This window comes from Lygodium microphyllum, chromosome 1 (assembly GCF_053477565.2).
Source record: "Lygodium microphyllum isolate KBCC chromosome 1, Lygodium_microphyllum_v1.1.10, whole genome shotgun sequence".
In the NCBI taxonomy this organism is placed as follows: domain Eukaryota; kingdom Viridiplantae; phylum Streptophyta; class Polypodiopsida; order Schizaeales; family Lygodiaceae; genus Lygodium; species Lygodium microphyllum.
Window position 1 is genome coordinate 108617151 of NC_141135.1, and position 23799 is coordinate 108640949.

The 23799-nt window shown below is 39.8% G+C and overlaps 2 protein-coding genes across 6 annotated transcripts; one reads left to right on the plus strand and one right to left on the minus strand.

The window, feature by feature from the left end:
• The first annotated feature begins 864 nt into the window (after positions 1-864).
• Positions 865-20350, plus strand: LOC148041524 (pentatricopeptide repeat-containing protein At3g63370, chloroplastic-like). 4 transcript variants are annotated; one of them, XM_087680466.1, is made up of 3 exons: positions 865-3410; positions 14628-14788; positions 20193-20350. In XM_087680466.1, exon 1 carries the CDS (start codon positions 1064-1066, stop codon positions 3323-3325), a length of 2262 nt encoding a protein of 753 aa, XP_087536592.1. In that variant the 5' UTR covers positions 865-1063; the 3' UTR covers positions 3326-3410; positions 14628-14788; positions 20193-20350. The 4 variants fall into 4 exon arrangements, with proteins under 4 accessions (XP_087536592.1, XP_087536594.1, XP_087536595.1 ...); XM_087680468.1 differs by having other exon boundaries at positions 14665-14788; XM_087680469.1 differs by lacking the exon at positions 14628-14788 and having other exon boundaries at positions 20193-20349.
• Positions 14879-19375, minus strand: LOC148041525 (potassium transporter 5-like). Of its 2 annotated transcripts, XM_087680460.1 has the most exons (10): positions 19226-19375; positions 18605-18817; positions 18021-18255; positions 17623-17871; positions 17387-17437; positions 16897-17157; positions 16723-16775; positions 16499-16613; positions 16130-16384; positions 14879-15870 (listed from the first exon to the last, which is right to left on the minus strand). In XM_087680460.1, exons 2-10 carry the CDS (start codon positions 18779-18781, stop codon positions 14879-14881), a joined length of 2388 nt encoding a protein of 795 aa, XP_087536586.1. In that variant the 5' UTR covers positions 18782-18817; positions 19226-19375. The 2 variants fall into 2 exon arrangements, with proteins under 2 accessions (XP_087536586.1, XP_087536591.1); XM_087680465.1 differs by lacking the exon at positions 19226-19375 and having other exon boundaries at positions 18605-18916.
• Positions 20351-23799: the final 3449 nt, after the last annotated feature.

The window sequence follows — 23799 nt, forward strand, 5'->3', positions numbered from 1 at the left end:
ATAATAATGCGGTTTTTATTTGCCGTTTGTTCGAGATTTTTTCGACAAAATTACCCCATGTTTCACTTAAAGATAAACACATTACAGAGCTACCCATTTGTGAGATTTGATCCCCAAACCTACCATCGCTCACACACCCCCCAACCATTTGGCTTGCTGCTCGTTGTTGGTATTGGCCAAAACTTTTACAAAATAAATGAAGCTCCCCATTTTTGTGACTTGCCACAGCTCACACACCCCCCCAACCATTTGGATTGCTGCTCGTTGTTGGAAAATGTTTACAAAGTAAATGAAGTTCCCCATTTTTGTGAGATTCCTTCCCAAGGGCACTCGAGACCCGAGTGTGGGAAGGGAACAATTGCGAAAAATGTTTGTGCTCTTAGGGCTGGGTCTATTGCTGGGTCATACCCAACAGTGGGGGCCATGGGGTTATCCAAACCCCCTACTCACCCTGCTGCACCTGAGAAAAAGGAGGGTGCTATGGTAGGGTTAATAGGGTTAAGTGGTGATAACCAATCAACAACTAGCGTATTCATTGCAAATGTCTCATTGTCCAATTGCAATTGATTGTCAGTCTTTTAAGCGATGGGCCCAGGCTCCAGCCCTTGCGCTGCTCGTCGTCATTTGCCTAGCGCAATCATAAGGAAGTGTAGGACGTTGTTATATTCCTCTTGCCCTTGCTCTAGCTGGGTAGCCTTTCTTGTGATTCAAAATTAATACTGGCTGGCCTTAATTGCATGTCTCTCACGAGACTTGTTGGTTCAAAATTGACAATCTCATTAATTCTGCCTCTTGCAAAGGAATTTTGTGCTTTTGGGCTCCCAAACTCATATACTAGTGACTATAGTCTTGTGACTCAAAACAAGTACTGTCCTTATTTAATTCTGCCTCTGATGAGACATGTTGGTTCAGAATGAAACAGTCCCTGATTCTGCCTCTGATGACATGCTTTACCAGATGATACCAAATGATGACAGAGATTGGACATAGTCCTTAATTCTGCCTCTGATGACAATTTTTTCCAGATGATACAAGAAGATGACAGAGATTGGCCTTGTGGTTGATGAAAGAAATACAGGCAGAGCTTCCTGCTGCCTTCATAGACAACCTCAGCAGCATCCTGCAGCGTTGCAGGCGAAGGAAGGATCACAACCATGCCAAGCGCCTGCACCTCTACATGCACAAGCATCAGCTGGACCTCCACCCAGTACTGGGCAACCTCCTCGTCCCCATGCTGGTGGAATGCGGCTGCCTCGCAGATTCCCAGCACGTCTTCGACAGACTGCCCCATAAGAATGTCCTCTCCTGGACCGCCATCATCTCGGCCGCCCTCGACTCTGCCCAACCCCGCCGTGCCCTCGCCCTCTACCTCCATATGCAGCACAAGCACACTATGCAGCCCGACCGATGCCTTTACCTCGCCCTCCTGCACGCCTGCACTTTGCTTGAAGATGTCGGATCCATGTACCGCCTGCATGCAGACATCGCCCTCCGTGGAATGGAAGGAGACCTCCAGCTCAGCAGCACCCTGATCGATGCCTACATCAAATGTGGCTTGCTTGCTGAAGCGCAGCAAATATTTGACAGGCTGTCTAATAGAGATGCGGTCCTGTGGGCCGTACTCATATCTGGATACGCAGACCATGGGCTTGGCAAGGAAGCAGGGAACTGTTTTGAAGAAATGCAGTTAGAGGGCATTTGTCCTGATTCTGTGGTATTTGTGTGTGCCTTGAAAGCATATGGCACCATAAGAGCTGTGGACAAGGGCCAACAAATACACACTGATGTGACAAAGAGGGCATTGGAAAGAGAGCTTTATGTGGGGAGCAGCCTGGTGGATATGTACACCAAATGTGGCCATCTTGCAGATGCCTCCCGAGTCTTACATCGGCTGTTGGCTCGAAATGTTGTCTCATGGAATGCACTAATAACAGGATACTCTGAATATGGGCTTGTTAAAGAAGCAGTAATCTGCTTCTGGAAAATGCAGCTTGAGGGCTTGTCTCCCAATTCAGTCACGTTTGGGTGTATCTTGAAAGCCTGCATGACAAAAGAAGCATTAGAAACTGGCCAAGCAATGCATGCAGAGATTGTAAACAGGGGATTAGAAAGGGAGCTTCATATTGGAAGCTCATTGGTGGCATTGTATTCCAAAGGTGGTTCATTTTCAGAAGCAGTCAGAGTGTTCCAAGATCTGCCAATCAAAGATACAATCTCCTGGAATGGATTGATTGCTGGCTACACTGAACATGGGCTAGCTAAGGAAGCAATAAAGTATTTTCAACAGATGCAGATGGAGCGCATCTCTCCTAATTCTGGCACATATGTATGCAGTTCGAAGGCTTGTGCGGTCATAGGATCTTTAGAAACAGGCCTACAAATACATATGGATGTGACTAAAAGGGGACTGGAGAGAGAGCTTTATGTTGGTAACATTCTGGTGGATATGTATACCAAATGCAACTCACTTGAGGAAGCACGCCAAGTATTTGACAGCCTGCCAGTACGAGATGCAGTCACAAGGGCTGCACTGATAGCAGGATATGCTGAGCATGGGCTTGATGACGAAGTTGTGAGTTGTTTTCAGAAAATGAAGCAGGAAAGTGTGTCTGCTGATCCTGTGACATATATTCTCTGTTTGAAAGCTTGTGCTGCTGCAGGAGCCTTGGAAATTGGCCGAGAAATACACATGGAGATCAGGAAATCAGGATTTGAGACTGACCTTGTTGTGGGTAACATCCTGATAGATATGTATGGGAAATGTGGCTCCGTTGCAGAAGCACAGGAAGTGTTTGACAAGTTACCTGTTCGAGACACTGTATCTTGGACTGCAATGGTTAAGGCACATGGTGAGAACCATGAGGCTGACATGGCTATAGAATGTTTTGAGGAAATGCAAGTGCAGGGAATGATGCCAGATTCCATCACATTCACATGTCTTCTTGCTGCATGCAGCCATGCCAGCCTCCTTCTCAAGGCTCAGATGTATTTCACTTTGATGACTGAGAAGTACAAAATTAGACCTTCTTTAGATCATTACTCTTGCATGGTTGATCTGTACGCAAGATCTGGACATGTTTATGAGGCAGAGAAATTCATTGCAGCCATGTCCAGTCCTCCATCAGGTGGAATTTTAACTGCATTGCTTAGTGCATGTAAACTTTATGGTGAAGTGGAAGTGGGTGAAAGATGCTTTCAGCATCTTGTAGAGCTGAAGGAAGAAGATGCTTCTACATATTTGTTACTGGCAGAGATATATGCAAGTGCTGGCAGGAGTAGTGATGCAGTCAGAGTTGTAGCGAACAGAAAACCTGGTAGCACCTAGGGAGCCGAACAAATCTACCTTTGTCATCTCACTTGGATATTTGAGGATCACCCAAGAGCCTATGCTTATATGAGAATGAATAATGGTATGTGCTGGACTGATATCAACCTCACAACATTTGTCTAACAATATAGATGATGCTTTCTTCTTGTTTGTGTGGTATGTCCATCATTCATTGTTATATAATAAAGCTTTGACTATGTAAGATGATTCATAGATCATATGTTAAGCAAAATAACTATCATTTAAACATGATTATGCTACACAGTATCTAATCTTGTTGTTCTGACAATGCTATAATAACCAAGTGAGGTGACATGCAATTGAATTTATGCATCTCCCTAGGTGCTACTGGGCTTTTTGTTTGCTGTAACTCTAATTGCCAGACCTGTATCAACTTCACAATATTTGTATGCCAATATAAACGATGCTTTCTTTCACACGTTTATAGATAATATATTTTCTTGTATATAAATCATCTTATATAGCATAAGATGATTTATAAATCATCTTATACAGTCAAAGCTTTATGACATCGCAATGATGATGGACTATCTTATACAGTTAAACATGATCACGTAATCTTGTTGTGTGCATATTTATAGGTTTTTTTTCACGAGGATCAAGGTAGGTTTGTTGCCAATATTAATTTACAGCATGTCAGCAATGTTGGAGCTTCTGATAGGTCAAATGGTGTGTAAGGACAGTGAAATGTATGTCTCGTATACAACCTGCCTTTTCAAGTTTTTTCCCAGCCACCCAGTGTAAGCGTTTGCAGAGATGGGTAAGGCTGTGACACTTTTGGCTATGGAGGTAGAAGGTGTGTTAGGAGAAGAAATGAGTCTAGATGGGGCAAGAGGGAACGCCGGGCTTTGATACCCTTACAAAATGAGTGGGCTCAATCAGGATTCACATGTTGATAAGAAATGATAGATTAAGCAAAGCAAATGCAGCTCCAGCAAGTTGGGAAGAGGGCAAACACCGGCAGGACAATGTGAAGATATTCTAGGGATTGCACTGAGAAAAGACAGAATGCATGAACATGACTAGAACACAGTAACTTAGAGACAAAAATGCAAAACACAAAATAGGGAAGAAGAATATGAAATTGAATGAATAATGTTTGCTGAATGAATGAATGAATGTACAGTAGCTGATTGTATGGATGATGATGTGGCAGTCAAGGTGGTCTGATCAACAGTTACCAAGAGCACACCATCAAATAGGTGATGATGAGGGGGTGATGTAAAGAGTGAAATGCAGCTTGTATGACTGACTACAGGCAGCAGTGAAGGATAGCAGGCAGGGTGGCCTGATGTGATGAATACACAGCTGCATAAGTGACCTGCAGGTGATGAACAGCAGCAGCTTAGCTTGTTCTGATGAGAACACAGCAGTCCACCAGGTTATGATGATCAGGATGGCAGCTAGGACCACTTTGACAAGGGCTGGAGTATAGTTGCAAAGGGGGGATGGAGAGATGGCAACAGCATTTGGAACCAAATGCAGGGCTGGGCAGCCTTCAAATGGTCACGACAGAAACTAGTGACGATGGGCAGATTGGAAAGACTGGGGATGCAAGTGATCTAGCACTCTCTCTATTTATAAAGATGGAACCAACCAAAGTTTTGTGGGTTTGCTTATGGGACACTTGTGCACACTAAGGGCATTTGAGTTTTGGGGCTGCAGGTCTAATGAGTAATACACCTCCATTAGCCTAACAGAAAGGTCCCAAGAAGAGGTAAAACATAGCATCGGCAATGTTGAATCACCAAAACACAACTGGGCGACAGGCCAGAGACACTTGCAACAAGCTGAGAATGTGTCAAGACAAAGGGCCATCATGATTAGGTACAACAGGTAGAACCTGTCGCTAGGCTGCAAAGCTGTCAGCAGCTGAGAAGGGGATTAGGAATGCCTGATAAGCAGCATGACAACATGAAGATGGGCAAAAAAGGTTTGCTGCGGCAAAGCGAAGTGCTGCTAAAGCAAACATGAAGCTGGTGGAGAGGAAGATGGGCTGGAAAGGTGCTGGGCAGCAAGCTCGTGACGAAGCATGGCAACTTGACACTATGGGTCATGTGTGAGCTTTGATAACATGTCAAAATGGCTGCAACAGGAGGAATGAAGACATGAACTCAGAAGCTGAAGAATATCCATAATGGCAGAAGCAATGAACGAGACAAGATGGCAGCCCCGAGTGCGTGTAAGATGCATGAGGGTGCTGCTTAGAAAGAGTGATAGACCCACAATGTGGTTTTTGGGCTAAAAGGCAAGAAAACATATATTTAGGAAACCTTAAGTGTGACCTAATGTGTCTGGGCAGACTGAAGCGTCCAATCACAACACTGCTCAAAGAGACAATGAATATTAGAGCTCTGTGACATCCCCCACAGATTCAATGCTAGGGCTTACAACCAAGAGATGACGTACATTATGTATTGCTAACACTTCTGACTGTACATGCAACATCAGGATTCCACTTTTAGAGAGTAGCTAGGCCATGGCATGACACCTTCCCAACAGCGGCATAGCTTGCAAACCTCCATCCTCCTCTCTCACAACCTATGTTCTCCCCCCTTCCCTCTCACAATCTAGTGTGTCATGCAAATTCCCCCACCAACCTTTGGGGAGTTAGCCACCCTCAATTGTCCTTTACCCACTCAGGCCTGCTGCAGTTCAAAGATACCTGACATGCAGGCAACATATTACAAGTGGTTTTGAGTCAACATCTTTGGGAGCATACTCAACTCACACTTTTGCGGAGCCTAGGCAACCTACATTCACAGTTTTCCCCCACTCGCCCTGCCATTACAGTAGCACTGATGGCCCTTGTAGTAACTTTGGGTTGCACATTCCTCAAACTGTTACTTTTTTTGCAGCACGCAGCACCTGCCCATTCAGCACTGCTCGACCCTCCCCAGGCCCGCAACAGCTGTGTTTTTACTGTTCCACCGTGTCCAGTCCAATCCTGGGGTTTGAAACCTTGTCTTTTTGCTCTGGATCCACCTCTGCACCTTCAATCATCTCAGCACTGCTGCATTTACTACCAGGACAGCAGCCCATCTGTTTCAGATGGTCACAGTTCCCCACTGGCCCCTTGCTTGACTAGCCCCCACAGAGCTTACATTTTCATTGTCTTCAAAAGCAGATTCAGATTTTAGTTCTAACCCTCTTGTCACGCGTATGTCCACCACACACAGCCCATTGGGCTCTCCATTTCATACAGGATGTTTTTCCATTTTCTTGAATGCCTCAAGGTCTCCCTCCATAACCATTGGGACATTGATGGCTGCACAGTTGGGTGCGTGAGGTATACTGACTTCTATCCAACGTGGCCAATTGCCTGCTGTAGTTGTGTATGCATGTATGAGGAATCATATCAGTGAACAGCAGATTTGTGCACCAGCCTTCTTTCTTCACCTTGGTATTCCACTTTTGCTTGTTTATCTGTTCAGCATGCAGCCATTCAAGGCCCTTCACAGTTCTGAGATTGTAAACGCCCCGAACAACATAGTATGCTTAACAATTATGATATTCGTTTGTTTTCAAGATTTAATATAAAAGAGAATGAACACTTAAAGCTAAAAATGAAAATTACTCGCAAAATTATAGCCATGAAAATGTAAAAGTAATGGAGACAAGATTGAGGGTTGAAGATGGGCAACCCCCCCCGAAGGAATGTATTTCTGCTCAACCCAAGTCCCTTAGGGAAGAGCTCAGTTACAATCAACTTGAGAGTGAGAAAAAGGTAATTCTCACTCTCACAAGATCATGCAAAGATGTACAAACACACATGCATTATCTATTATGCAATGATAAGAACTGATTTCTTTACAGTATGAGAGAAGAAAAAGGGGAAATCAGCCTTTCTCCATCGTTGATCAGCAGTACATGGATAGAGCTTGCTTCTTGTAGCTAAAATGGAAGAAAGAGCTCAAGAAGGAGGTGCTGTAATGAATTTACAGGCTTCCTGTCTTGTAAAACAACAGTGATAAAAGAGGGAATATGGAGGAATTTGATAATGGAGAAGTGGGGGATGATGATGGGGATGGATGGGGCCAGTTTCTGGCTATCTGTGGGTGCTTTACATGAGTTTACAGCAAAGAAAAATGATGTTGAATGAAGAAAAACGAGCTCTTATTTATAGGAGAGGGGAGAGCTAGTACAAAAGGGGAAAGTGGAGTAGCACAAGACAAGTGTCCAGCCACATGTCATGAGATGTGACAAGTGGTGGGACACTTGGAAACTTGTGTGACAAGTCTCTTCTCTATGGCCTTCCTTTTTGAGTTGAATACTGTCAAGAATAGAAACAACCAAATTTAGTAAGCACAGTCAGAGTACAGAACTTACTATTTTGAGAATGACATCCCTATTTTTTAGGACTAGCATTTTTAGGCTAATTCGAGGCTCCTAAAATTTAGGGACCTCCTAGAATTTAGGGATCTCCTAAAATTTAGGGACCCCCCCAATATGGGTATCATATGAAAGCTTTTTCCGTGTACATCGCAAAAATGGTATCCGAATCTTCATGTGACTTTCCTATGCAAAGAAATGTGCATTTCAAGCTTTCAGCCCACACATGCACATTATACAAGCATTTCATGATCATGCCATCTTGTTGATTGTAACTGTCTGTTCTGGTGGATCTAGCCCACACTTCAAGGCATCAATCCTTTCTGTGTGCGAGTCTAACCCTGATATGCGTGAGTTCTAGTCACAGGCGTCCAATCGGGTCATATAGGTGGAAGTGTGAACTATCTTTTCTCTAACCCACCGTGTGGGTCCACCATAACCTGTGACCACTCATCAGTGGCCAGCTCCAATGCACTTTTTCTTTATATCTAATTAGTGCAAAGGAAATAAATTTAATAAATCATTATATAGACAAATTAATGAAAAAGGATACAAATTCTGTTTCTATAGAGTTGTGACAGCCCTCTGGCTTTTATTCAGCTGTCCTCAGCTGAAAAGCTTCTTGATATTGCTGTAGAATATTTGGGTAATCCTTCATGAATTTTTCATCTACCCACTGTGCATCTGTTGTGGGTAGATTCTTGAATTTTAGCAAGAATTTTCGTGTCACAAGGCCACTTCTCGTGGTTCGATCCTTGAGAAACAAAATCTTTTCAGGTTCCAAGAGTTGCTCTGTTTCTTCAACTTCTGGGGGATCTTCAGTAATGGGTTCCTTTGGTTCTGGTCCTATGTAAGGTTTTAGTAAACTTACATGAAAAGCATTGTGTATTTTCCAATGAATAGGAAGCTCAAGTCGATAAGAAACTTCATTTATTTTCTCAATCACTTTGAAGGGTTCAAAGTATCTACTGGAGAGCTTTGGAAAAGATGAATTTTGACCAGAACCTTGTTTGAGCCTGCTTTTATCAAACTTTAGTAAGACATATTGACATTTTTCAAAAGCCAAAGGTCTTCTTCGTTTATCTGCTTGCTTCTTTTGTCGCTCTTGGGCAACTTTGATAGTGGCTCGAACTTGATCCATTGTGGTTTTTAAATCTGAAGCAAACTCATCAGCAACAAAAATCTTATCTTTAGTGCGAATAATTGGAGGAGGAATCACTTTACCCTGTACTATTTCATTTGGAGCTTTCCCTGTGGATGAGTGCACTGTATTGTTGTAAGCAAACTCCAATAATGGAAGATATTTCTCCCATTGTGACTTATGTTCACTAACATAAGCTTTCAACATATCCAAAAGAGTGAGATTCATCACCTCTGTTTGGCCGTCAGTTTGAGGATGAAAAGCTGAGGAGAACTTTAAAGTGGTTCCCAAATTCTCAAATAAAGCACGCCAAAAGTTACTTGTGAATTTGGAGTCTCTATCTGAAATGATCTCAGAAGGCATACCATGTAATCTGAAGATATGTTGAATGAAAAGTCTTGCAGCTTGTGCGGATTTCAATGTTTTATGACATGGAATAAAATGTGATTGTTTGCTGAATCTATCAATTATGACCCAAATCATATCATGACCTTGAGGTGTTCTTGGAATACATGAGATGAAATCCATTGTGATAGATTCCCATGGATCTTTGGGCACTGGAAGAGGTTGCAACAATCCTGGAATCTTCTGCCTATCATATTTGGATTTTTGGCATACCAGACAAGCTTCAATGAAGTTATGTATATCTTTTCGTAATGTTGGCCAATAAAAGTAGCGCTCAATTGCACTTAGAGTGGCTGCTCTCCCTCTATGCCCTGCATAAGGGGGTTCATGACTTTCTTTAAGCACCTTTTGTCGAACAGGAAGAGTGACACAAAGGCGATTGTTCATGAGAAGGTAACCGTCTTTGATGGAATAATCTGGATGAGAACCTCCTTGCTGTAAATTTGACCAAATTGCTGCAAAATCAGTATCTTCATCATAAGTATTCTTCATCGTTTGAAAATCTTCATGATGAGCCACTGTAATAGTTGCAATGCGAGGCACTCTAGAAAGTGTATCAGCAACTACATTTTGTTTCCCTGGAGTGTACATAATTTGAAAATGAAACATAGACAAGAAATTTTCCCATCTTGCATGTTTCTCCTGCAAATGCTTTTGAGTCTTAAAATACTTCAAGCTTTGATGATCAGTTTTAATAAGGAATTCATTGCCTAAAAGATAATGTTTCCATATCTTTAAAGCATGAACCACTGCTAAGAGCTCCTTTTCATAAATGTCATACCTTTTCTCCAGATCATTTAGACGGCGGCTTTCAAAGGCTACGGCATGGCCTTCTTGATTTAGCACTGCACCAATACAATCACCGCAAGCATCTGCTTCCACCACAAATGGTTTTACCAGATTTGGAATGATAAGAACAGGTCCAGAAGTAAGAGCTGTTTTCAGCCTTGTGAAGGCTGCCTTCTCTTTTTCCTTCCATTGGAAAGAGATCTTCTTCTTTGTAAGGTCATGAAGTGGAGAAGCCATATGTGCAAAATGCTTGATGAAGCGGCGGTAATAAGAATATAAGCCAAGAAACGATCGCACCTCATGTACATCACGAAGATGAGGCCATTCTTGGATTATCCTGATCTTTTCAGGATCCATTTGAATCCCTTCAGAAGAGATGACATGCCCAAGGTAATTTATTTTATGCATAAAAAATTCACTCTTTTTACCATTTACCAAGAGTTGATTTTGTTGTAGTAATTGTAGAACAATTTCCAAGTGTTGATGATGCTCCTCTTCATTCTTGCTAAAGACAAGAATATCATCAAAGAAAGTACCGACATATTGTCGATGCTCTCTAAAGATGCGCTCCATCATTCGATTAAAGGTGGCTGGTGCATTGGTTAATCCGAAAGGAACCACCAAGAATTCATAAAGACCGTATGAAGTGCGGAAAGCAGTTTTGTGCACATCTTGTGGTATTACCCTAATTTGATGATAACCACTCTTTAGATCAATGCGGCTGAAAACCTTTGAGCCTCCTAGACGATCCAAAATGTCGTCAATTCTGGGAATAGGAAACCGATTCTTCACAGTGATTTTGTTGAGGGCTCGATAATCAATGCACATCCTGAATGTGCCATATTTCTTTTGAACAAGAAGAACCGGTGAACAAAATGGTGAGCTACTTGGCCTAATTAGCCCACGGTTGAGTAGGTCTTCGACTTGCTTTCTGATTTCTTCTTGTTGAGGACGGCTCACACGGTATGGTGCTATATTAGGAGGAGAACTGCCCGGAATAATATCAATATGATGGTCTTCTGGCCTTTCTGGGGGAAGCTGATAAGGAAGATCTTCCGAAAAACAATCTTTATACTTTTCCAAGAGCTGATGTTGCTCTTGGTTTTCAGCATTCATATTATCTTTTACATCAGTGACATAAAGCAGACAACATTGAACACAATCCTTAATTGCTCTAGAGACTTGCATATGGCTTACCATAGGTATGGTGTCTCCAGAAACTCCAGCTTGGATCTCGTACTTCTTGCCTTTGTTGGTGAGTTCTACCTTCTTTTTCTGAGAGAAGATCGTTGAATCTACTCTATGATTCCAGGGCATGCCAAGAATCACATCGCAACCATCAAGGTCTCCGATACAGAAGGTATCTTCATCACTATAGCCTTGAATTTGAAACTTGAGCTTGCCATTGTTTTTGTCCTTCATTTGGGGCTGAATACTCCTCATCATCAGCTACTCTCTTCTTATCATTCTTTTGGAATGATTTGTTGCCATTGTGCTCCATTTCCCATGTCTCAGCATGGTCAATGAGTTCCCTGAGACTAGAACAATGATAATGATTAAGAGCAGTACGAAGTTTAAAATGCAAACCTCCTTGAAACTTCCTAAGCTTTTCCGAATTGTTGATCTTCTTGAAATGTTGGACCTTCAAAAGTAGCTCCCAAAATCTCTTGGTATAGTCACCAAGTGACTCATTTTTCCTTTGCCAAAGCCGATCCCATTCCATTTTTACATCTCTTTTGAAATGAACAGGAATAAATTGGCTTTGTATCAGGTGAACAAAGGACCGCCATGATTTTGGGGCAGCATGATCATATTCCAACCCCGTCCACCAAGTATGGGCTAAGTCGGTTAAATGTAAAGCTGCAAACTTAATCTTTTCTTTTTCTTTATACTTGTCACGACCATACAAAATTTGAAATTGACGAATAAACTTCAGAAGAAGATCAGGATTTCGGGAACCATCATACATACTGAACTTGATCTTCTTTTCAAGTTGAGATAGTGACTTAGTCTTCTTCTTCTTCTTATGCCTTCGTCCATGCTCGGATCTTGAGGTTGAAGATGATGAAGTGCTTGATGGGGACGAAGATGGAGATGAGGGTGAAGAATGTCGACGCCTTTGACGATGATGAGGTCTTCCACGAGAAGGGTGTGACTTTTCATTACTAGAAGAGGATCCATCAGAATAGGCGCCAGATGACTTTGAAGAAGAGGATGAGCTTCGACGCGATCTCTTTCTTTGTCTTGAAGTAGAATGGGACTGCCTCTTAGAAGTAGTTGGACTTCTTGATCGGCTCCTTTCATTGGTATGGCTTTGTCTTCTTGAAGTAGATGGGCTTCTTTCCTTGAATTCTTTGGGATTCTCAACTTTTTCTAGTTTGAGAAGTTGCTCACGAATTTGCTGATTCTCCTCTCTAAGACTTTGAATGGCTTGAAGGATAGCACTCGATTGATCCATTGAGACTAAAGAAAAAAAAAATGCTCAAGCACTCAATGCAAGGGCTGAAAACAAACAAACTTATAGTTGTAAGCACAGTCAGAGTACAGAACTTACTATTTTGAGAATGACATCCCTATTTTTTAGGACTAGCATTTTTAGGCTAATTCGAGGCTCCTAAAATTTAGGGATCTCCTAGAATTTAGGGATCTCCTAAAATTTAGGGACCCCCCCAATATGGGTATCATATGAAAGCTTTTTCCGTGTACATCGCAAAAATGGTATCCGAATCTTCATGTGACTTTCCTATGCAAAGAAATGTGCATTTCAAGCTTTCAGCCCACACATGCACATTATACAAGCATTTCATGATCATGCCATCTTGTTGATTGTAACTGTCTGTTCTGGTGGATCTAGCCCACACTTCAAGGCATCAATCCTTTCTGTGTGCGAGTCTAACCTTGATATGCGTGAGTTCTAGTCACAGGCGCCCAATCGGGTCATATAGGTGGAAGTGTGAACTATCTTTTCTCTAACCCACCGTGTGGGTCCACCATAACCTGTGACCACTCATCAGTGGCCAGCTCCAATGCACTTTTTCTTTATATCTAATTAGTGCAAATGAAATAAATTTAATAAATCATTATATAGACAAATTAATGAAAAAGGATACAAATTCTGTTTCTATAGAGTTGTGACAGAGATCCTGCCAAATAGGCAGTGGATTAACACTAATCCTTCAAACTCAACTCTACATCTAGTTTTGTTTTCTTGCAAATTTTCATTTTTAATGTTTAGGTTCTTCTATCTAGAGGGGTCAGATCCAACGATGTCATAATTGGTTTAGGTTGTGACAGATTATATGAAAACGAAAGTAATGGTGTATTCTTTGTGTTGATTGAGTATGGCCCTTGAGAGAGAACCTGTTCTTTCAATCATCAGGTTCACTACATAAGAGGAAATTAATGGTGCATTGGTTCTGTTGATTGCATCTGTCTCTAAGTTGCTGTATCAATAGGCAGGTGTTTGTCATTTGCTTATACCCTTTGTTCAGTTTGAATCTGACAAAACCGAGCATACCAAGTGAAAGCTATGAGTCAAGGAATTAGCTACAGTTCCCAATGTATCTAGCAGCTGATAAAAGTAAAAACCAAATGACATCCTATCTCTCATATAGCACTAGCTAGAATCTCCAAGCACTGTTGCCCAAAAACCCTATCATGTGATGATTTGACCTATTGATACTTGTCTGCCACATTTCACTTTCAGGGAAGGCTGACTTCCCCACTAGGAACCTAGTCACTAGTGGTACCCTCATTTTCTCCATAAAGGAATGGTCATCGTTCCAAGATTGATAGATGTCACCTTTAAAAGTTAAGCTAAGACTCATGGCACGTGTTACTCAACCCGAGTTACTTTTCATGGTATTGGTCACTCTTTACGTCTGTAACAGCCTATTAGTGGCTCCCATGTTGTGATCATCCTAGCAACAGGCCTTTGTCACTGATAGGAAAGCTTTATGTTCTTGGACAAATTCAGTCCTAGAATAGATTTTTATTTCAACTGTCATGACTGGAGAATTAGGTCCATTTGATATGGTAGTGTATCTGTGTAGGACGTCGGTCGTACAGGGATGTGAAGGTGAATACTAGTTTATGTTGTGGCAAGTAGGATTGGTGAACAGAGGCTGCGTCTCAGTAGCTGGCAGATAGCTTGAGAATTAGAGCAGAACTCTGTAGGTGAATAGTTTATTTTGTGGCAAGGAGGATTGTTGATCAAAGGCTGTCAGTAGCTGGCAGATAGCTTTGGGAATTAGAGCACAACTGTGTAGGTGAAGAAAGTTCAAAAAAGTGATGATGTAGGGTTGGCTTTGCTGAAGGATATATATATATATATATATATATATATATATCCTACAATATAGGGTAGTAGTTTTATGCTGTATAGTGATAAGTTTTCTGTAAGTTTGAGCAATTTAACATCTCAGCCACGCTCACTTGTGAAACACTCAGTTTGTTTCCAATCTTTTGAAAACATGTACAAGTCTGCTATAAAAACCTCTTAAAACGCCAGCTTAGGTCCATTTGAGAAAAATTTAGACCCCTGTTGCTTTGTTGAACCATCGATTAAGTTTGCAGTCTTTCATTTGCTTACAAGTGCTTCATGTGTTCTAGTCCATACTTCGAACTTGATGGACATGATTCATCACAGACCCTATGCGAGAATGGAGAGGTGGATTGGATGCCAGTCACGTGATGTTCAAAGATACAGATCAAAGTTATGTCTGCATCTAGCAGTCCAGAAGTATATCATCATACTCAACCCATGAGTGCAGGTAACTTCCTTTCTGCTTAATCCTTTTTTGTCCCTTCTCATCGGCTGTATGTTTTCTTTTCAAGTTTTTACTTTCTCCACAGGGACAAGTTTACACTTCATATACCATACCCACCTCTAGCAATCTTTCTTGGGGTATAATCAGATCAGCACTAGTTTTTCTGCAGTTCCTCCTCAGCATGTTATAAGCATGGTCAATGATAATATGCTTGAGAAGCGAAGAATTCTTGCTGGCCTTTACCTCTGAGCTTCCAAGCAAGTAAACAACCCCTGCTTCCCTGCAGCTCCTCAAAAAATTTAGTTCCTCCTCTGCACCTCTTTTGTGCCCTTTATTGCTCCTTCCATGAGCAATCTGGATCTCCTCTATTGCACTTCTCTCTTTGTCTGTAGTAAACCTAGCCTCCTTGCTCTGCTCAGCTCTTTGCAGGTCCAACTCACTGTCTTCAGTCTGGTTTTTAGTGACCTCTTCGTGAGGTGAAGTTTCATGGTAAATAAATTCTTCAAGACTATGGAGCAGCTGCTCCTCAAAATCATCATTTTCCTGCCTAAGATCCTTATATCCATACCTGGCCACACATCTGAACATGTGTATGTCTCTACATCCAACCCTTCTGATGAGGAAGCGCTCTTTGTCCATGACCCGAGTCACAGGCAGGAATTTAATGCAAACAAAAATAAAAACCGAATGAAGAGCTGGGAGATTTTTCATTGTGTGTGAAAATATACAGGGTATCCCAGTAGCAAGGTCTGTATATAGCAGAGCTACACCTGGAACCCTAATAGCAGATTTGATGAGCCTCTGGACTGACCTTTCTGACATTCGGCTGCGCAATTCATAGTCATGTTTGCTTGCAGCACCATAATGCCATACATACATCACAAAAAGCAGCCCTGCAGCAAATGCAAGAGGGAGGTAGCCACCTTGATCAAACTTGTACAACACAGAGCTGAAGTATAATATGTCAATGAACCCAAATACTAGCAAGAATGCCAGGACAAAAATCAGATGGGTTTGCCATATCATAATCATGATTATGGTGAGAAGACAGGTAGTGACCACCATTACTCCAACAACAGCAATACCTGCAAACAAAAAGAGAAATTCATTTACGCTTTAGCTAGGAGCACCTTTACAACTTCCATTGCATGTGAAAGCCACACAAAGGTTTGTAGCAGAGATGTTATTTGAGCTAATATACTCTGTAAAATTATGCACCTTGCATGTGAAGGCCAAACATCTACTTGAAGCATAATCATACTACTTTGAACTTAACTGCTGAGTTAATTATCCATTATTCTAAGCTTCGGCATTGGACCTCATCAAGCCATTGCATCTGCTTACCATAGGCATTTCCAAGTTTACTTGTGGTTTGAAAAGATGCTGTTACAATTGCAGCTGCTAACATGAGTAGCCAGTTTATCTCTGGAACATAAACTTGGCCGGCAATCTTTGAAGATGTGTGGACAACTTTGACTATGGGGAAACAGCATAAGGCCATAGACTGTTTCACAATTGAAAAAGTAGCTGAAATCATAGCCTGGCTGGCAATGATAGCAGCTGCCACAGCTACAGTGAACACTGGCCAATATACAGCTCCTGCAGATTGTAGATTTGCTTACATTCAGAAGTGTGCTGATTTGGCATTAAAAATAAAGCATGTGAAATATACAGTATGTTTGTAATCGGCTTATTGAGTGAGATTAAACTGACCTGGTGTGGACTTATAAAATGTGTTGGTCACATCTTCTGGGTTTCTCAGTAGATATGCAGCCTGGCCCATATAAGCTAACAAGCAGCATGGATAGACTACAAAACCAAATGCAATCTGCAAAGTTACACCCAATTGAATTGTGAGTGTGAGATATACAAACTTCTTGGACGTCTTTTCATAAACTGATCTTGCCCATTTTCCCATGACTTAGTTTTAAACCTACCTGTATTGAGGGGACAGAGAAATGGCCTAAATCAGCAAACATAGCCTCAGCACCTGCAGCATGCAAACCACATGAAAATGGTTGTGCAAGTGACTTGATGGTGTGTGTGAATATGAAAAAACTAAACAGAACAATTATGAAGTTTGTCAATAAAGATCTCATGTTGGCAGGGACCTGTTATACAGAGCACAATTCCTCCAAGCGATATCCAGCCCTGTCTCAAGTTCTTATGAAAGTAGTCATATATGCATTTTGGATTGAATGCCTTGAATATTGTAGCATCATACTTGACAATGTTGTATAAACCAATCGTACCAATACAGATAAACCAAGTTAAGACTGCAGGGGCAAAGGCAAAGCCCACTTTGGATGTGCCAAATCTCTGAACCGAGAAGAGTAGTATGAGAACAATAACTGATATTATCACCACTGCATCTGCATCAAATAAAGCCTGGATCGGAAAAGGGTATTGACCATATTGTTGTCAACATTCCAGACATTGACAACATGCTTGCTCCCAAATCTGTTATGAGAAAATGTATTTCCACATTTCCTCTAGTTTATGAGAAGATATGATGAACTTACCTTGTGTGTCTAAGTACATAAGATCTAATATTACTCTAAAGGACTTGAAATTTTTCTTTTAAAAGAGGATGAACTGTACTTTGATGCAAGCTGGAGGTAGCTGCTTGAATTCCCGAAACTGCAGAAAGAACTGCAGAAAGCTGTAAGGCCTGCATTAGTAAAGCTCTCTTATGAATATGTCCTTGTGGATTATAGCTCAAAGCTTCTTTGCGAAGTTACAGCTCAATCAAGATGTACATTGTAGACAAGCTGATGTTTTGATATCATAATAATGGTGGAGTTCGTTTCATTCTTGAAATGATTGAGTTTGTTCACCTGAGATGGCTGGAGTTAGGATGCCATCCCCAATGACCATACATGTGCCAAGCAAGGTGAGAAATAGCAGATATATTTTTGCATATTGGCTTTTCTCCAGTGCATTTCTTAGTCTCAGAGCTCTTTTCAGCTGTCTAGTAGGCAGTTGGAGCTTATAGAATGAAAGTTCTCGGTCTTCCAGCTGTTGATTTGGTAGAAGACTAACATCTGCACCCCGGCAGATCAAGGAATACAACGCGAAAGTCCCACCTGCGAGTGATTGGCCTAGCAGTTAAAGGCTTTTAAACAAGTACCAGCACTTGTCGATTTATTGTCCCAAACCAGTCACAAGGTTGATGACAATACCGAGATTAAAAAATGAAAATGAGCAGTTCACAGGGTACAAAAGTAAAGAGTACCATCGCCATTGTCATTTGCCCAAAGAACGATGCAGATGTACTTGATCAGAGGAATCAAAGTTAAAGTGTAAATGATCAACGATAAAGACCCCAAAATATCTATTCTGTAGTGAATTGGATGAAGACCATTAGGGAAGGTGCTGGTGAACACGTAGAGAGGCGAGGTGCCAATGTCTCCATATACGACACCAATGCTTTGGTAAGCCAATTTCAAGATAACAGAGGATGAAAGCATCTGCACAACACATCACGAGCTTGTGTTTAGTGGTTTTTGATAAGTAGGAACAAGTGAAGCCTTACCAGCTGAAGGGTTTGCCATTAATTTAATGTCTCTTAATGTGCATTGAAATAGATAGTGAAGCATTTTTTACTAAAGTGTTGTTGCAACATCGAGTCCCATGATAAGCATGATCTGAAGCTGACTCTGAATGCACATCTTAGCTATAACACCTAATAAAAACTGAACCTAGAGATGTAAAGGCTATCCAGTTTCCAGATAAGCATTCATGCGATAGACAGCAATCTCACACAATCAAAGATTGTAATGGATGAATGAATGGCTGGTTCCGACTTAAGATGCACACCTTCTTGCCATGGTGCACCATATTGGAAACATGGGCGGTTTCCAGATCAAGCGGACCACGCCGGCTTTCCATGGGCTGTGAAGAAATTTCTCCTCCACCTGTAGCACATTCAGGCGAGCTTGTGATGTCATTATCATCATCTGCAAGGGGACTGCCATCAAAGGGGGGCACTTCCATTGGGGGTGGCAGCTTGTGCTGAACAGAGCATTGAACCTGTCCAAAGATGGGAAATTTAAGAGACAACCCAGTTGTATATGAAAATATGAGCCAAATTGGACTAAATGTATGAGATTCAGTGATCAAATGGCAGACTTGTAAGTAGAGACAAAAAGTGGAAAGATGTAAACCAAAGTGAACAGAACGTCCGAAAGTAGTTGAAGGTCTTAATACATTCTGATGGAAATGGTAAATCAGGTTTAGGGCATTCAAATGGACAGAATTGAAGAAATTCGGAAAACAATTCAGTGATCAAATTAGAGACTGAGAATTGAAAGAGGCCTTCTATCGCACATCAGGTTTAGGACATTCAATAGGACAAAATTGAAGAAATTCGACGATCAAATCAGTGACGCCCAATTGAAAGGCCTACAGAATGAGAAATTCAGAGGGAAATTGGCAGACCTCAAGACGATCTGATTGAAGTTGTGCATCAGGTTCAAGGCGTTTCAATTGGACAAGGGTGAGATATTTGCAGGGAATGGACGCGGGCTCAGGTTAAAAGGATAGCAGAATGTTCAGCAGGATTAAGGGCGCTCTCGCTCTCTCTCTCTCTCTCTCTCTCTCTCTCTCTCTCCCCACATCAACTTCCTGGGATCCCAACTGCTTAAAATTCCCAGCGGTTTGAACATTTTGGGTTGGACTGATACATATACATGAATGTATATATATGTGTGTTTAATTTGCATATTGTACATAGGTGTTATGTGCCCTTCCATTTAGCCCAAATTCCCACTATATTCCTATCCACACACACACACACACACACAAGTGACTATGCAACTGGCTTCCAATCAGCATATATGCATTACATCCTTTGCTTTTTCTTAAATAATAGGAGTGTTTTGTTCATACACCCAATGGCCCTTTTGAGTTTGTTACAATCCATTAATCGGCGGCCATATGAGACTATGTGCCACACCTTCCACTGAGTCCATGTGGTGGTGCATTTGTGATTGGAGTTCTCTTTTTCATCCTTTGGGTTGCTTTTGGAGTCCATACTCTAGTCCCTTCTTTCTTCCCTTGTGTCCTACATTGCATCATCATCAGTATTTTGAAAGGGTTCTATTATTCCCGTCACATCTTCGATTGTTTTCATGTTCTTACCTATCCTTTTTATTGCATAAATGTTTTATCTTATTTTGTTAGCCATAACGTGAGAACCAATCCATTTATGTTGTAGTGGTTCAATTAGATTTTCCTTTTTATTTGGGCAATAAATCAATACTTCATCTCCAATTTCGTACTTTTTGTGTATCTTATTTATTTGTTGGGCTTGAGTTATGTCTAAGTTTCTACAAATTGCAGTACTTATCAATGATTGTTTTTTTGAAATTCTAAATACCAATCTGCTTGTCTTTATATTTATCAGGTATTTCCAAGGGAGGGATTTCAAGGGGAATGGTTGGGTGGTGTTCATAAAGTGCCCTAAAGGGGCTTACTTTGGTCGAGACTTGTACATAGCACCTTTATGCAAGAATTACACAAGGGAGGATTTCGTTCCAATTCTATTATAGAAGGTCTAAGTACATTGAAATCATATGTATAATTGTTTTGTTTAGATGTTCTATTAATCCTTTTGTTTGCAAATGGTATGATGATGTCAATGTTTGTTGTAAAACTAAAGACATTTGCATATTATTTTGATTACTTCTGATTTGAAATTTTATCCTTGACCCAATTAAATATATATGTTGGACAAGAATGTCTAATTATCATATCTTTTGATAAAAACTTGCTAGGTGTAATTTTGGCCAGTAATATTGCTTTCTTATAAAATCTAAATATTTATGGAATCTTAACTATCCAAGTTGAGGATGAGCATAAAAGATAATGAATATAGATAACTTGTAGGGTCTTAGGAATTACTATTTTAGCTTCTTCTTGTTGATCTATGTAATATAATATTGTATTTTGAACACTATATTTCTTTTGTACTGTTGGGTTATTATTTTGAACTTCATTGATAATTCTTTATATGTATGGATTCTTTTGCTAAAGATGCGCTATTGATTGTATATCTATAAGAAGGTGTTTTATCATTGTGTTTTGAATGTTTGTAATCTTAGAAAGATCATCGATAATTACTTTTTTGAACCCTTATAATATTTAATTAAAAAGAACACTTTATTGCACTTAGAAAATATTGTACTTGTTTTGGATTTATACTATTTCAAATTGATTTTGACCCTTGTATTTAAGATTAAAGTTTTCTAAAATTGCTAGTACTTCTTTTATTACTTTTACATGTACTTCCAATGCCTTTATATGAATTAGAATTATCTAGGCAAACTATAATACTTTTGTAAATTAGAGTTATCAACTAAGCATGTAGCTTATCAACTAAGCACAAAGAATTTGGAGCGTTAAAAAGTCATTACCTCAAATTTAGTTGGAGGAAAACTATTTTTCCTTGATCTTCCTTGCTTATTGGAATTGTTCAAATAACTAGAGGTTAAATTGAGAGACATGGATTACTTTGATTGCCCTAGAACTTCTACTAAAGCATATCCTAGACATTGGATACACAACATATTGACTTATTTTATTTAGTCAAGTATAATCAACACAAAAACAATATTCACCATAAACTTTTTAAACTAGTGTGGTTAGGTTGTCCAATGGCTTTTTGAGAAATGGATTATCTCCCTTTTAAACATATTTTGCACTAGTTTGATTATTTTATTTTCTTTCGGTGATTTGTGGTGATTCTTAAGTAGAGCTTTCTACTTTGTTTAACCAATCACAAGCCAAAGCTAGAATAAAAGTTATGTGGAAAAAGCACATAACATTCATGAAAGTAAAGAGTGCCATGTACATTGAACTTTATTATGGCTACTTTTGTTAAAGTATATATATGTTAGTTCTCTCAAAATAAAATTGAGATTTGTGGTGCATCTTTAACTTCCAGTTTTAAAATTTTTACTATCCTTTATTAATGGACAAGAAAATATTTCATGTGTCAATGTGTAGACAATTTGTATCCTCTTATTGCTTGTGTTATTGCACATATGAGACTTGTATTTGTGAGTGACTTGCCTCTTTTAGCCACTTGCTCAATCATTTCCTTGAATTGCTCCAATGTTTATTGTGGTATTGTGTCCAATTTATATCTTTTAAAGTCCAATTGTTTGTGATCGCTTTGGCTTCTTGCAATACTTAGCAACACATGTAAACGTGTTGCAATTAAAGCATTTAGGAAGACCTTCATTATCTCATGGAGATAGTCTTTTGGAAGATTAAACATTATGTATATTTATGTCTATAGATGTTGGTTTTTTCTTATTATTTGTGGATTGTGTTAAACTCAAGTACGAATTCATTTAATATACTTCTTTCTATGCATTTTGCAATTTGTATTGTTTGATGCAAAATCTTTGGTTCTTGACCTTGAATTCTACAAATTATATAATGTCTCAAATATATCTAAAAGAAAAGCAATTTTGTAGCCTTTGACATTGTTGGATCTATCCCAAGCAATCATTGATTATAGTTAATCGTGATGTGGACCATGGGTTCACTTTCCAAGTGTTTACTCGCATTTAGTTATTAAAGTGCTATTTCTATTACATTTAATATTTCTAAATCTTTTATTAGTTGTATCTTTAATGTTGGACCACATTAACTTGGTACATTCATTTTGTTATGTGCATCATCCAATTGAATGGGAATTCAACATTGTCAAAGGATCGACAAGAGTGAGGCAAGGTCTCTATTTCATTCATGAACCAAAAGCACAATCATCAAGTATTATGAATTTCTTTGGGAAGGTTGTGATTGTGCAATATATTTTTTGTATGACACACGAGATCGAGGATGTAGTAAGCATCTAAAGAGAGATCCACAAACTTGAATAAAATGGATAGGTATAGTGGCAATAATGATAGGATAGTAAGCATCTCAATAAGGAAATTTAACTTTAGATATCCTACTTTACACATGGATATGATTGGTAAAAAGTATTTCTTTTCAACTCTTTTTTTTCTCAACTACTTATCTTCCTAGAATAGTGTGGACTTCCAGGGCCAATAACTTTAGATCCAATCATTAACTGATTAAAAAGAGAAAATGTTCCTAAGAACACTCTCCACACTCTCACAATTAGGATTAAGAAGATTCTCATTCTATGTTGAATGATAGGCGCTCCAATCTCAGCTACCTACTTGCCTTGTATTTTAGGGATTGTAGGACATAGCTAACTTGGAGGGCAGATCTAGAAAAATCCAAGTGTTGGATCGAGTTGGTATCTTCAACAAAGTTGTTCCCCTACTCATGATCTACATCTTGACCATTGGAATCATTGAGATCTTACCCCAACTAAGATTGGTATTATCAATGCATTTAGTAACTACATTATTTGGGATAGAAATTGTAGTAGTACACCTCTCTTGCATTCATTCAATGAATCCTCCATTTTTAACTTCTTTGGTATTTAAAAAATGACTACTTGAAAAAAATATGTAATAATAGAGAAGTATAAATTTTGTTTCTATTATTATAAGATGTAAGGTGTGTGAACTATGAAATGATGGTGGCAAAATGGTCTTTGTTTGGAATGTTAAGCATTCCTTCCATGTTTGGGCCCAACATTTCTTTCTTACCTCTTTTTCAAAACCTTGAATTGAGGAGATTTAGAACCTTGCTTGAATGCATATGTAGGTTTATTGAACAAAATCATATGAGCTTTTTGAGATGAATGCTCACCTTTGCCTCAATAATAGTGTTTTGGTCCTCCAATTCTTGAGAAATTGGCTTTCAACATTTACATTGGTATAATCCCACTAACGGTGGTTTGTTCAAAGTATGTGCGATGGATTTGAGTAAATGTAGCGAAAGACAAAAGAATGGAAAAGATAAGGACAATGAATCCTATGGGCCTGACTCTAAGAGTGCCTTTGTAACTTAAAAATGATTTTTTTAAAACAGCTATGTTTGAGTTGATAGGATTGCACGTCGATTGTTGTACATGCAACAAGATT